Here is a 12,450-nt window from a genome sequence, read left to right as displayed (position 1 = left end):
ATATTTTAGGTCTCCCTTTCCTAGCACCTATTTTTGCCTGGATTCAGCTATTTGCCTAGGTTGATACTGTGGATCCTCTGGGTATTTTGCTATTGTGGTTCTGCCGCAGGAACGAGGAACATCGTAACATCGGTCCTTCCCAAATTATGGAAATGACCGATGCTACACCAATCATACGATAACGTCGTTTTTGCGCTTGTTAATCGTAGTAAAAAGGATTCACATACTCAGATGTCGACAGTGACGCAGATTGTGCGTCACTTTCAATTTGACCCCACAGACATCACACCTGCGATGTCGTAGTGTGCAAAGTACCCTTAAGGGTACGTGTCCACGATCGGGACACGCTGTGTCCTGGATCTCGTGCCCACGATCCGGATCCTGGCTGTTGCGGTCTCTTCTGTTCTCCCTGCGGAGAACGCTTGCGTGTCCACAACAAACAATTGACATGCTGCGGCTCGGGAAGCCGCACCTCAGGTTAGTATACACTGTGGGCTGTACACGTACAGAGGGCATGGGACTTCTAGAAATCTGATCCACTGTGCATTGCAGCATTTTGGATGCAGCTGAAGCTGGCTGCGTCCAAAACGCTGTGAACCCTGATCATGGGCACGTACCCAAAGACTGAAAATGAAACCACTACAGCTGAACGAAGAAGTACGACATAAAAACAGGAATTATAAGACTATGTGCCCACGTGCCGTTTTTCCTTGCTTATTTTAATCAATAAGAGCAAGAAAAAAAAAAGCATTGCAGCAAAGTCTATGAGAATCCTGACTTGCTGTGCACACGCTTTTTTCTTGCAGATTTTGTTGCTGAAATAAGGAGCCATGTCAATTGTTTCTGATTTTTTTTTTCTTGCATTTCTATAGTCCCCTGCAGTGCTTTACCACTGCAGGGGATTATAGCACAGCACTTCGCTTCACATATCTGCATACAGCATGGTGTGTGAGGCTCTCCGTAGCGCAGTAACCCGGGGTTATTATGGTGACGACCCAGGGTTACCATGGCAGCGCTCGAATCCTTGTGATTGACTTGCTTCTGAATTCAGGGGCTTAAGCTGCCAGGAGCGGCGTGGGCACCAACCCGGGCAGTGAGAGCTGGGTCCCAACTGCAACATCAGCGGGGGTATATCGCCTGAGCACCCGTGATCGCTACGACTATAAAAAAGAAAAAAAAAAAAAACCTAAAACCGCAAATAATGCAATAAAAAATGCAATAAAAAATGCGTGATTTTCAGCTGCTTTTTTTGTGCCAAAACATGCTGTGCGCAGAAAAGCACAAAAAAAACAAACACACGTGGGCACAGCCTAAAAATTGAAGGCAGCAGGTTCAAATAAATGCATTCCAGGCATCCAAACCTCTCAGTAGGCAAATAAAAAAAAAAAAAAAAAAAAAAGAAGAACGCTATTACTACAGTAAGGGACAGAATGATAAGTCTGATATCACATACCGTACTCTTCATCTGAGTTCACCAGCAGGTTAACAGTATCAAATATCATTAATGGAGACAGTAATTAAAATGTTCACCGCCCAATATAAGAATGTCATGACTGAAATACCCAGAGTACAGTCTCAATGGGCCAACAGTCGTCAAGTTTGAATAATTTACGGGTCCGTAATATAATATATCCATGGGTTACCACAAGGCAAAAAAAAAAACAAAAAACCCCACACACCACAGACTATGTACTAGTCGTGTATTCGTCACCAGTGAAATGTTGCTCGATTTGAGGACCATGTCCAGTGTCTTAATAGGAGAATAGCTATGGGCAAATTAACAATTTATTTCCGGCGTCGTCTTTGTATTCTTTAGTGATCATTGATCCAAATAGGGTGAAGTCCTTTACAACTTCCATTTCATCGCTGTCCATATCAAATGTGTCCCGGTGGTACCTAGCAGTAGTCAATATCTTTGTCTCCTTTGTATTGAGTAGGAGTACCATGTTTGCGCTTTCTATCTTGACACTCAGTAATAGAAGTCCTTCATTCCATCTATGCTTGTTGCTATCAAAGTCGTAACATTTGTGTATTTAGGATTGTTGATTTGTTCAGCAAATTTTATTCCTTTTTCAGTAAGTCCAGCCTTTTAGAAAATAGCTAGATTGGAATGAATTACAGCGATTTCTTTATCCCCTTCACGACCATGGACATACTGGTACGTCATGCTTGTCGGGGACTTCCTGACCTTGGACGTATCAGGAAGTGCTGGGATTGTGCGGGCAAAAGAGCTGTTCCCACGCAATCGCCGCCGGGGACTCTGCTTGCCTGACAGCCAAGCCCTAGCTTTCACAGTCAGGCACGGTCCCTATGCCGTCCCTGGCCGTTTAACTCCCCAAGTATCACAATCAATATTGATCGCAGCATTTAGGGGATTGGGAGATTGATTGCTCTCCTTCTACCCTCCGATCTGTGCCCACACAATGTGATTGCGAGAACCCAATCATCACCATGGTAACCCGATGTCGTAATGGGTACCCTCGAGTCACAAGGCTACAGCAAGCGCCTGGGATCATGCCTGGGGGGCTAAAACCAAACACACACACACACACACACACACACACACACACACACACACACACACACACACACAATTTATTAGGTTTCCTTCAAATGTTGACGTATCACTAGTAATAAGCAGAGAGACACCCCATGGAGAATCTAATATTTATTTCCATTTAACTTCCAACATGTGGTTCAGTAGCTCTTAATAATGTAGCCTTTCAATAAATATTAGACAACAGCTATCCATCTACACGATAAATAATGGCGAGTAAACAGTAACCAAATACACAGAACAAAAAGGAGTGAGGGGAAGAGATAAAACAAAAAAAAAAAAACAACTGCCTAAATAAAAAACAAAAACAAAACATAAAAATATCTAAAAGATAACATACTTTGGGTTTATTTTTTCACCTCGGCCTTGAAGTGTATCAAGCATTTCTTCTCCTTGAAGTACTAATCGCACCTTGTGATTTTCATGATCAAAGGCAACCAACATATACTCCACCTGGGGAAAAGAAATAAATGTTAAAATATTGGTTTTACTTTAGCAATTGTGATACAGCTGCAGATTTTATCTATAAATCCCATGAGAATTTTCAGATATTCAGAAGCTACAGACTTTCCATCCGAGCGAGTTCTTTTCAGTGAGCTCTGACTCCAGGATGCTGCGGCTACTTCATCTCTTCAGATTCAGTGCAGGGTCATATACAGTTTTCTCCTAAGGCTAAGTTCACACATCCTGTGTTTTCAATCCGTCAGGTCCGTCAGCAACGGATCAGTCATTTTCAAGATGTCAACTGATGCAACTGATGTGTTTTTCACAGGATTCCTTTCACAGGAATCCTGTGAAAAAACGGATCAGTTGCGTCCGTTACATCCGCTGTGCGTCCGTTTGACAGATCAGTCATGATCCGTCTGTGTTTGGGACAGCCCAGTGGGCGTGCCAAGCATGCTGGGCATGCTCAGTAGAGCATGACGGAATCCTGCGCTGGATTCCGTTGTAAGACGGATTACGACGGAATCCAGCACCATAGACATGCATTACAAGCTTGACGGATGGCGACGGATTCCTGCGCGGCGCGTTAATTTTGACGGCCCGAAAAACGTTACATTCTGCGTTGCTCCCCGCTCGGCGGTCAGTCAAAAACGACGGACCGCGACGCAGCGGATGCAACGCAGGGTCATCAGTCGCAATCCGTCACTAATAGAAGTCTATGGGGAAATACAGGATTCCTGCAAAATATTTTGTAGGATTCCGTAATTCCTCAAGGCTACGGATTGTGACTGATGCAAAACACAGGATGTGTGAACTTAGCCTAAAATGCATGGAGAGGAGTGCATGAACTCTCCTCCTGATAGAAAGCATGCAAAGCGTTCTTATTGCTCTGTCTTGTATTTCAGACTAATAACCAGTAATTTAAAACTACTGGGCATATAATTTAAAGGGACTGTCACCAGGTATTTCTATCTTACCTGAGCACAGCATGAGATAAGGACAGAGACCCCCCCCCATTCAAGTGATGTATCATTTACTGCAGTTTTGTTTGGATCATTTTTATCTGCTGAAGATCTACTAGTTCTCTGAATGCTGAGCTCTGTATAATACCGCCCATACTACTGATTGGCAGCTTTGTGAATACACTGGTAGCTTTCTGCCTATGCACAATCAGTGGTGGGACGGTGTTCTACAGAGCTCAAATATGGAGGACAACATGACAGCATGTTTACTAGTGATCTACTGATAGTCTTATGCTGATAAAACAGCGATTGTATCAAAACTACAGCAATCAGCCAAATAATACATTATGCTGCTCCCAGATTAGGTGTAACACAAACAAAAACTGGTGACAGATTCCTCTTTAAAAGAGGAATACATTTTCAATGAGGCTCAAAAGCAACAGGAATTGAAAAATATGAAGTTAAATACAAATATAAGGATCTGCTTTAAAACTTAAAAAAAAAAAAACCCACACGAGAACATATGATGTAATTAAGTTATAGGCTTGTACAATGAACACTGGACACTATCAAAATCCTAGATTAACTCAAGTAATCTTCCACAAGACATTCTATACTAATCCTGGCCAACTCTGATAAATGCTGGCTAAAATGTGGTTTTGTTAAATGCCATTGCTGCATTCACTTATTTCCAGTTATAAGGAATCTGTCAGCAGCTTTTTGCTACCTCCTGAGAGCAACATACTGTAATATAGGCAAAGAGATTCTGAATCCAAGAGTATCACAGATTACCGGCTGCAGCCAATCTGACAATCTGAATTTTAAGACTAAGACCCCACGTTACTTTTTACCTGCTTTTTTGCTGCTTTTTCAACTGCAGCGTTTAATGCCAAAATGGATGTGTTCTGCTTTCCAAGCTTAGTCTATGGGAATTTGGGTTTCTAAACCCCACTATGCAGTTCAAACTGCTGCCTTTTTGTGGCAGAAATTTGGGCAAAAACTCCGCTTTGTAGTGCAAAACCCAAATGGCGAAAACAATTGACATGTCAGAGATTTCGGTTTTTCTGTCCGCACATTGCAGATTTTTTTATTGCATCTTTGTGGTGACCACAGAGATGCGGCACCTTAATTCTTTGTGCTTTTGAGCCCTTCCAGGCATAGATTACACAAAAAAAAAAAAAAAAAAAAAAACACGTGGGGTTTTTTTATGCTTTTTCCCATACTTTTGGGCCACAAAATGTGCATCTTTGTGGTGACAACGAAGATGCAGCGCGCGCACATAGCCTAACAAGCCTACTGAGATCAGATTTCTCTGCCACGCTCAGCCTCTCCTCCTGTATAACACAATAGTTGGTTACATGTTTTGGCAGGTGCGAGTGACAATTTAATGATGCCAAGAGCTTTGCATATTTTTGCAATGTCATACTTATTTTATGCTAATGTTAAGGTGACTACAGTGGCTATGTACAATGAAACTCAGGAAGGTAGTGCAAACCAAATGTTCAGTGTTGTCAAGTAAGTAGTCAATTAGGGTGAGACCATGTTAACACAATGCAATCATCTACATTTTTAAAATCTTAATTTTTCAAAAGCCAGAACAGAACAAAAAAAAAAAAAAAAAAAAAAAAAAAAAAGAAGACAGACAGACAGACAGACAGACAGACAGAATGAATGAGGAGCTACCGTATTTTTCAGATTATAAAAGGTGCACTTTTCCTTCCAAAGCATTTGGGAGGATGATGAGGGGTGCATCTTACAATCCGAATGTAGCTTACCGGGGAAGATGTGGGGTCACAAGAGGTAGGAAAATGCTGTGCTGCTCTGTGGAGGCTCTGTGCAGGGGGCGGGCGGCGAGGCACAGGCTATTCTGAAGAGGTCAGCGGTAAGTTCTTAAAATAATGGCACTCAAAGTTGGGGCGTGCGCAGGTTGAGCTCTCAGCTCAAGCTCTCATCTGCACAAGCACCGACTCTGGCCGCCATGTCCTTGAAGCCCGCACCGCCGAAATCTTTAGAATGGCTACTGCTTCTCTGCTCGCAGCGAGTGCCAGCACACAGCAGCTCCGCAGTGAGCATCTGGGCCCCCCTCTGCATCGACCTGCTCCACCACCTCTGCTGACCCACTTCGGTAAGACACCACCGGATTATAAAATGGACACCATATTTTTTTTCTTTTAACTTTTTTTAGCTTTAAATTTGTGGTGCGCATTATAAAACAAAAAAGATTGTATTTCTTTATAAAAACAGGCAGGAAAATGTTTTACCTCAAAGAAATCAGCTCCTGTGATCCCGTGCTGTAATGTTTGTGTACTCTCGTGTCCTCCTGGCCCAGGAGATGTGACATGATCAGACCATATCCCTATACCAGACCTGGACAAGGGGCGGCCCCCGCCTACTGTCGGTGTCCAGCCCGCCCGTCTTGCTGAGAGTTGGAGGCGTGGCCTGATCTATGCCTCAGCCTTGCTCTCACTGCCGCGAGCTATGCATCCCACAGTGCTGTGATAAGCAGCTGCCACATCCCCACTCTGCCGGTCACGCCCCCTCTGGATGCCTTCTACGGCATCTATGCTGCTAGCCACCCCCCCTGTTGATGTCGTGCACGCCCCCTCAATGCTGGACACAGACACACACACACACACACACACACACACACACACACACACACACACACACACACCCCTCGGATGCCTCCCTTGTCACCTCCTCCCGCTGCTGTTGATGCTGGCCACGCCCCCTTTGCCTGCCCCTTCTACCCAGGATCCTCACATGTGACCGGCTCATCTCCACACAGCAGCCACTTCAAAAATGTCTGTTCTACAAACTGAGGTAAGTTCACCAGTAGCAGCAGGGAGAGAGCAAAGTGGCTGCAGGAGGGAGGGAGTGTGCATGCCCCTCTAGCCACCACGGCCAGTATGCATGCTCCACTGGCCCCAGTAATGTGTATGCCCCCTACTGACCCCAGTAATGTGTATGCCCCCTACTGACCCCAGTAATGTGTATGTCCCCCACTGACCCCAGTAATGTCTATGCCCCCACATTTTCATTGAATCTTATTATTGTTTGTTTATGAAAGGATATAGATAGATATCGAATAGATAGATAGATAGATATAGGATACACAGACACATACACAGTATTGGGTAGAACTGAGCTAATTACATTAGTCCGACCCTCTAAAACCATCCCAATTTCTCATGCGGCCCCATGGGAAAATTAATTGCCCACCCCTGCCCTATACGGTCACACACACGGCCATTACACAGCAGGGGTATATGTATAAAATCTCAGCACAGGAACATGTTTAAACACATCCAATTAAGGAAATTATTAATATTCCAAGAGTACTTTGTGGGAAAAAAAACCCTTTAAATATATAATTATCACACACACACACACACACACACACACACACACACACACACGATTTTTTGTATACTATGGGAAGTTTTATACAAATCTCTGGAAATACGTCTTAGCATTTTGAACACAGTAGTTTAATTGTAAGAGCAGATATAATGGAACCCTGCAATCCAGGATCCACTAATACACCACACTTTGTTAGCCACAGTAGTTTTAAACCAAGATCCCCTTTTAATGAAAATTCCGTTCAGGCTCAGGCAGCATGGAGGAAACATGATACATGGTCAAAGCCAAGTCATGACCCTTCAGGAAAGGGGGAAGGGGGAGAGAAACTCCTACACAACCTATGATCGTTCCTATTAACCTCCCTGGGGCACAAATCTAATGCCAAGGAGCATCTTACAAAATAATAAAATAAAAAACCCGCTAAGTAACAGGCTCTGATTTTTCAACCTTCAATTTGAAAGCAAGCAAAAGAGTTGCACATGCTTACTCCTGCCCAGAATTTGACTATATGGGCACGGCTTTGCTGAAAAGAAATGTGTTGAGCGTGGCCTTGCCAGTCTAGTCCAATTCTGGCCGGGAGTATGCACATCGCATGCTTGCCACCACGTGAACACCATTTCAGTCTCTGAAACCAGTGAATACTCACAGCGCATAGAGTGTGTAATATGAGGATTCAGAAGGCTACAGTCAGAGTGACGGTAGACTTATAGATTTAGATTGGACAACACCTTTAACCTACAGTATTTAATGAGAGGTTTCCAGACATCTAGATTATTAGCATAGGCGACCATTAACCAAAGGCCAAAAGTATGTTTTTTGTTTTCCCTTTCAGCCTCCCCCTGGCCTCTGTATACTATTTGGCACAATGGATCACTGCAAAAAATAAAAAAAATAAATAAAATGTACCGTATGTTTCTTTACAATGGTCTCCATGGTGGAGATATACACTGGAAGCCATCCTGACAGTGGCTAGTCTAGTACATACCACCAGAATGTATGTGTCCGACAAAAGCCTCAAAGAAGGGAATTTTGTTTACTTACCGTAAATTCCTTTTCTTCTAGCTCCTATTGGGAGACCCAGACAATTGACAATTGGGTGTATAGCTTCTGCCTCCGGAGGCCACACAAAGTATTACACTTTAAAAAGTGTAACCCCTCCCCTCTGCCTATACACCCTCCCGTGCATCACGGGCCCATCAGTTTTGGTGCCAAAGCAGGAAGGAGGAAACTTATAAATTGGTCTAAGGTAAATTCAATCTGAAGGATGTTCGGAGAACTGAAACCATGAACCAAAAGAACAATTCAACATGAACCACATGTGTACACAAAAGAGCAAAAAGCCCGAAGGGAACAGGGGCGGGTGCTGGGTCTCCCAATAGGAGCTAGAAGAAAAGGAATTTACGGTAAGTAAACAAAATTCCCTTCTTTGTCGCTCCATTGGGAGACCCAGACAATTGGGACGTCCAAAAGCAGTCCCTGGGTGGGTAAAAGAATACCTCGATAAAAAGAGCCGAAACAACGGCCCCCTCTTACAGGTGGGCAACCGCCGCCTGAAGGACTCGCCTACCTAGGCTGGCATCTGCCGAAGCATAGGCATGCACCTGATACTGTTTTGTGAAAGTGTGCAGACTCGACCAGGTAGCCGCCTGACACACCTGCTGAGCCGTAGCCTGGTGCCGCACTGCCCAGGACGCACCCACGGCTCTGGTAGAATGGGCTTTCAGCCCTGAAGGAATCGGAAGCCCAGAAGAACGGTAGGCTTCAAAAATCGGTTCCTTGATCCACCGAGCCAAGGTTGACTTGGAAGCCTGCGACCCCTTACGCTGGCCAGCGACAAGGACAAAGAGCGCATCAGAGCGGCGCAGTGGCGCCGTGCGAGACACGTAGATCCGGAGTGCTCTCACTAGATCTAACAAATGCAAATCCTTTTCACATTGGTGAATTGGATGAGGGCAAAATGAAGGTAAGGAGATATCCTGATTGAGATGAAAAGTGGACACCACCTTAGGGAGAAAGTCCAGGACCGGACGCAGAACCACCTTATCCTAGTGAAATACCAGGAAAGGGCCTTTGCATGACAGCGCTGCAAGCTCTGACACTCTACGGAGTGAAGTAACCGCCACTAGAAATGCCACCTTCTGCAAAAGACGTGATAGAGAGACATCCCGCAGCGGCTCAAAAGGTGGTTTTTGAAGAGCCCGTAGAACCATGTTGAGATCCCAGGGTTCCAGCGGACGCTTGTAAGGTGGGACTATGTGGCAAACTCCCTGCAGGAACGTGCGGACCTGCGGAAGCCTGGCTAGACGCTTTTGAAAAAACACGGGAAGCGCCGAGACTTGACCTTTGAGAGAGCCGAGAGACAAACCCTTGTCCAATCCCGATTGAAGGAAGGAAAGAAACCTGGGTAAGGCAAACGGCCAGGGGATAAACCCCCTCTCAGAGCACCAGGCTAAGAAGATCCTCCAAGTTCTGTGATAGATCTTGGCTGACGTTGGTTTCCTGGCCTGTCTCAGAGTGGCAATGACATCTTGAGACAACCCTGAAGACGCTAAGAGCCAGGACTCAATGGCCACACAGTCAGGTTGAGGGCCGCAGAATTCAGATGGAAAAATGGCCCTTGAGATAGCAAGTCTGGTCGGTCTGGGAGCGCCCACGGTTGCCCCACCGTGAGATGCCACAGATCCGGGTACCACGACCGCCTCGGCCAATCTGGAGCGACGAGGATGGCGCGGCGGCAGTCGGACCTGATCTTGCGCAACACTCTAGGCAGCATTGCCAGAGGAGGGAATACATAAGGCAGTTGAAACTGCGACCAATCCTGAACTAAGGCGTCCGCCGCCAGAGCTCTGTGGTCCTGAGACCGTGCCATGAATGCCGGGACCTTGTTGTTGTGCCGAGACGCCATGAGATCGACGTCCGGCGTTCCCCAGCGGCAACAGATCTCTTGAAACACGTCCGGGTGGAGAGACCATTCCCCCGCGTCCATGCCCTGGCGACTGAGGAAGTCTGCTTCCCAGTTTTCTACACCCGGAATGTGAACCGCGGAGATGGTGGAGGCTGTGACCTCCGCCCACAGCAGAATCCGCCGGACTTCTTGGAAGGCTTGACGACTGCGAGTGCCGCCCTGGTGGTTGATGTACGCAACCGCCGTGGCGTTGTCCGACTGTATGCGGATCTGCCTGCCCTCGAGCCACCGATGGAACGCCTTGAGGGCTAGATACACTGCCCTTATCTCCAGAACATTGATCTGAAGGGAGGACTCTGTCGGAGTCCAGGTTCCCTGAGCCTTGTGGTGGAGAAAAACCGCTCCCCATCCTGACAGGCTCGCGTCCGTCGTGACCACAGCCCAGGATGGGGGCAGAAAGGATTTTCCTTTCGACAGAGAAGTGGGGAGAAGCCACCACCGAAGAGAGGTCTTGGCTTCCAGAGACAGCGAGACGTTCCTGTCTAAGGACGTCGGCCTCTTGTCCCATTTGCGGAGAATGTCCCATTAGAGTGGACGCAGATGAAATTGCGCAAATGGAACCGCCTCCATTGCTGCCACCATCTTCCCCAGGAAGTGCATGAGGCGTCTCAAGGGGTGCGACTGGGCCCGAAGAAGGGATTGCACCCCTGTCTGCAGCGACCGCCGTTTGTCCAGCAGCAGCTTGACCATCGCTGAGAGAGTATGAAACTCCATCCCTAGGTACATCAGTGACTGGGTCGGAGACAATATTGACTTTGGAAAATTGATGATCCACCCGAACCTCTGGAGAGTCTCCAGAGCAACGGTCAGACTGTGTTGACAAGCCACCCGTGAGGGTGCCTTGACTAGGAGATCGTCTAGGTAAGGGATCACCGAGTGGCCCTGAGAGTGTATGATCGCTACGACGGATGCCATGACCTTGGTGAAGACCCGTGGGGCTGTCGCCAGGCCGAAAGGCAGTGCCACAAACTGAAGGTGTTCGTCCCCGATGGCGAAACGCAGGAAGCGTTGATGCTCTTGAGCGATCGGCACATGGAGATAGGCATCTTTGATGTCGATTGATGCTAGGAAGTCTCCTTGGGACATCGAAGCGATGACAGATCGGAGGGATTCCATGCGAAACCGCCTGGTTGTCACATGTCTGTTGAGCAATTTGAGGTCCAAAACGGGACGGAATGAGCCGTCCTTTTTTGGCACCACGAACAGATTGGAGTAAAAACCGCGACCGCGTTCCTGAAGGGGAACGGGGATCACCACTCCTTCTGTTTTCAGAGTGTCCACCGCCTGAAAAAGCGCAACGGTCCGCTCGGGGGGCGGAGATGTTCTGAAAAAACGAGTCGGAGGATGAGAGCTGAACTCTATCCTGTAACCGTGAGACAGAATGTCCCTCACCCATCGGTCTTGGACATGTGGCCACCAGGCGTCGCAAAAGCGGGAGAGCCTGCCACCGACCGAGGATGCGGTTTGGGGCGGCCGAAAGTCATGAGGAGGCCGCCTTGGAGACGGTGCCTCCGGCGGTCTTTGGAGGACGTGACTTAGACCGCCATGCAGAAGAGTTCCTTTGGCTCTTCTGTGGCCTGTTGGACGAGGAGGGTTGGGATCTGGCTGAGGGCCGAAAGGACCGAAACCTCGCTTGAACTTTCCGTTGCTGAGGTCCGTTTGGTTTGGGTTGGGGTAAGGACGAGTCCTTTCCCTTGGATTGCTTAATAATTTCATCCAATCGCTCGCCAAACAGTCGGTCGCCAGAAAAAGGCAAACCGGTCAAGAACTTTTTGGAAGCAGAGTCTGCCTTCCATTCGCGTAGCCACATGGCCCTGCGGACTGCCACAGAATTGGCGGATGCTACCCCTGTACGGCTAGCCGAGTCCAGGACAGCATTCATGGCGTAGGATGCAAATACTGACGCCTGAGAAGTCAAAAATGTTACTTGTGGCGCAGCGGTACGGGTGACCGCATTAATCTCAGACAGACAAGCTGAGATAGCCTGGAGTGCCCACACAGCTGCAAAGGCTGGGGCAAAAGACGCACCTATGGCTTCATAGATGGATTTCATTAGGAGCTCTGCCTGTCCGTGGCATCCTTGAGCGATGCACCGTCAGCCACTGCTACTACGGATCTAGCCGCCAGTCTAGAGACTGGAGGATCCACCTTGGGACACT

General features: G+C 47.2%; 1 protein-coding gene across 2 annotated transcripts in view; it reads right to left on the bottom strand.

Moving 5' to 3' along the window:
* Window positions 1–12,450, bottom strand: part of GCLC (glutamate-cysteine ligase catalytic subunit) — a 70,390-nt gene that overhangs the window by 40,376 nt on the left and 17,564 nt on the right. The window contains exon 2 of one of the 2 annotated variants that reach the window (XM_075340303.1): window positions 2,898–3,010. In XM_075340303.1, coding sequence (XP_075196418.1) covers window positions 2,898–3,010 — 113 coding nt within the window. Of the gene's footprint in view, window positions 1–2,897; window positions 3,011–12,450 lie in introns of those variants that run through there. The other variant, XM_075340304.1, reaches the window with a different exon arrangement.

The sequence above is a fragment of the Anomaloglossus baeobatrachus genome, chromosome 3 (assembly GCF_048569485.1).
Source record: "Anomaloglossus baeobatrachus isolate aAnoBae1 chromosome 3, aAnoBae1.hap1, whole genome shotgun sequence".
Lineage (NCBI taxonomy): Eukaryota > Metazoa > Chordata > Amphibia > Anura > Aromobatidae > Anomaloglossus > Anomaloglossus baeobatrachus.
This window is presented reverse-complemented; position numbering and strand designations above follow the sequence as displayed.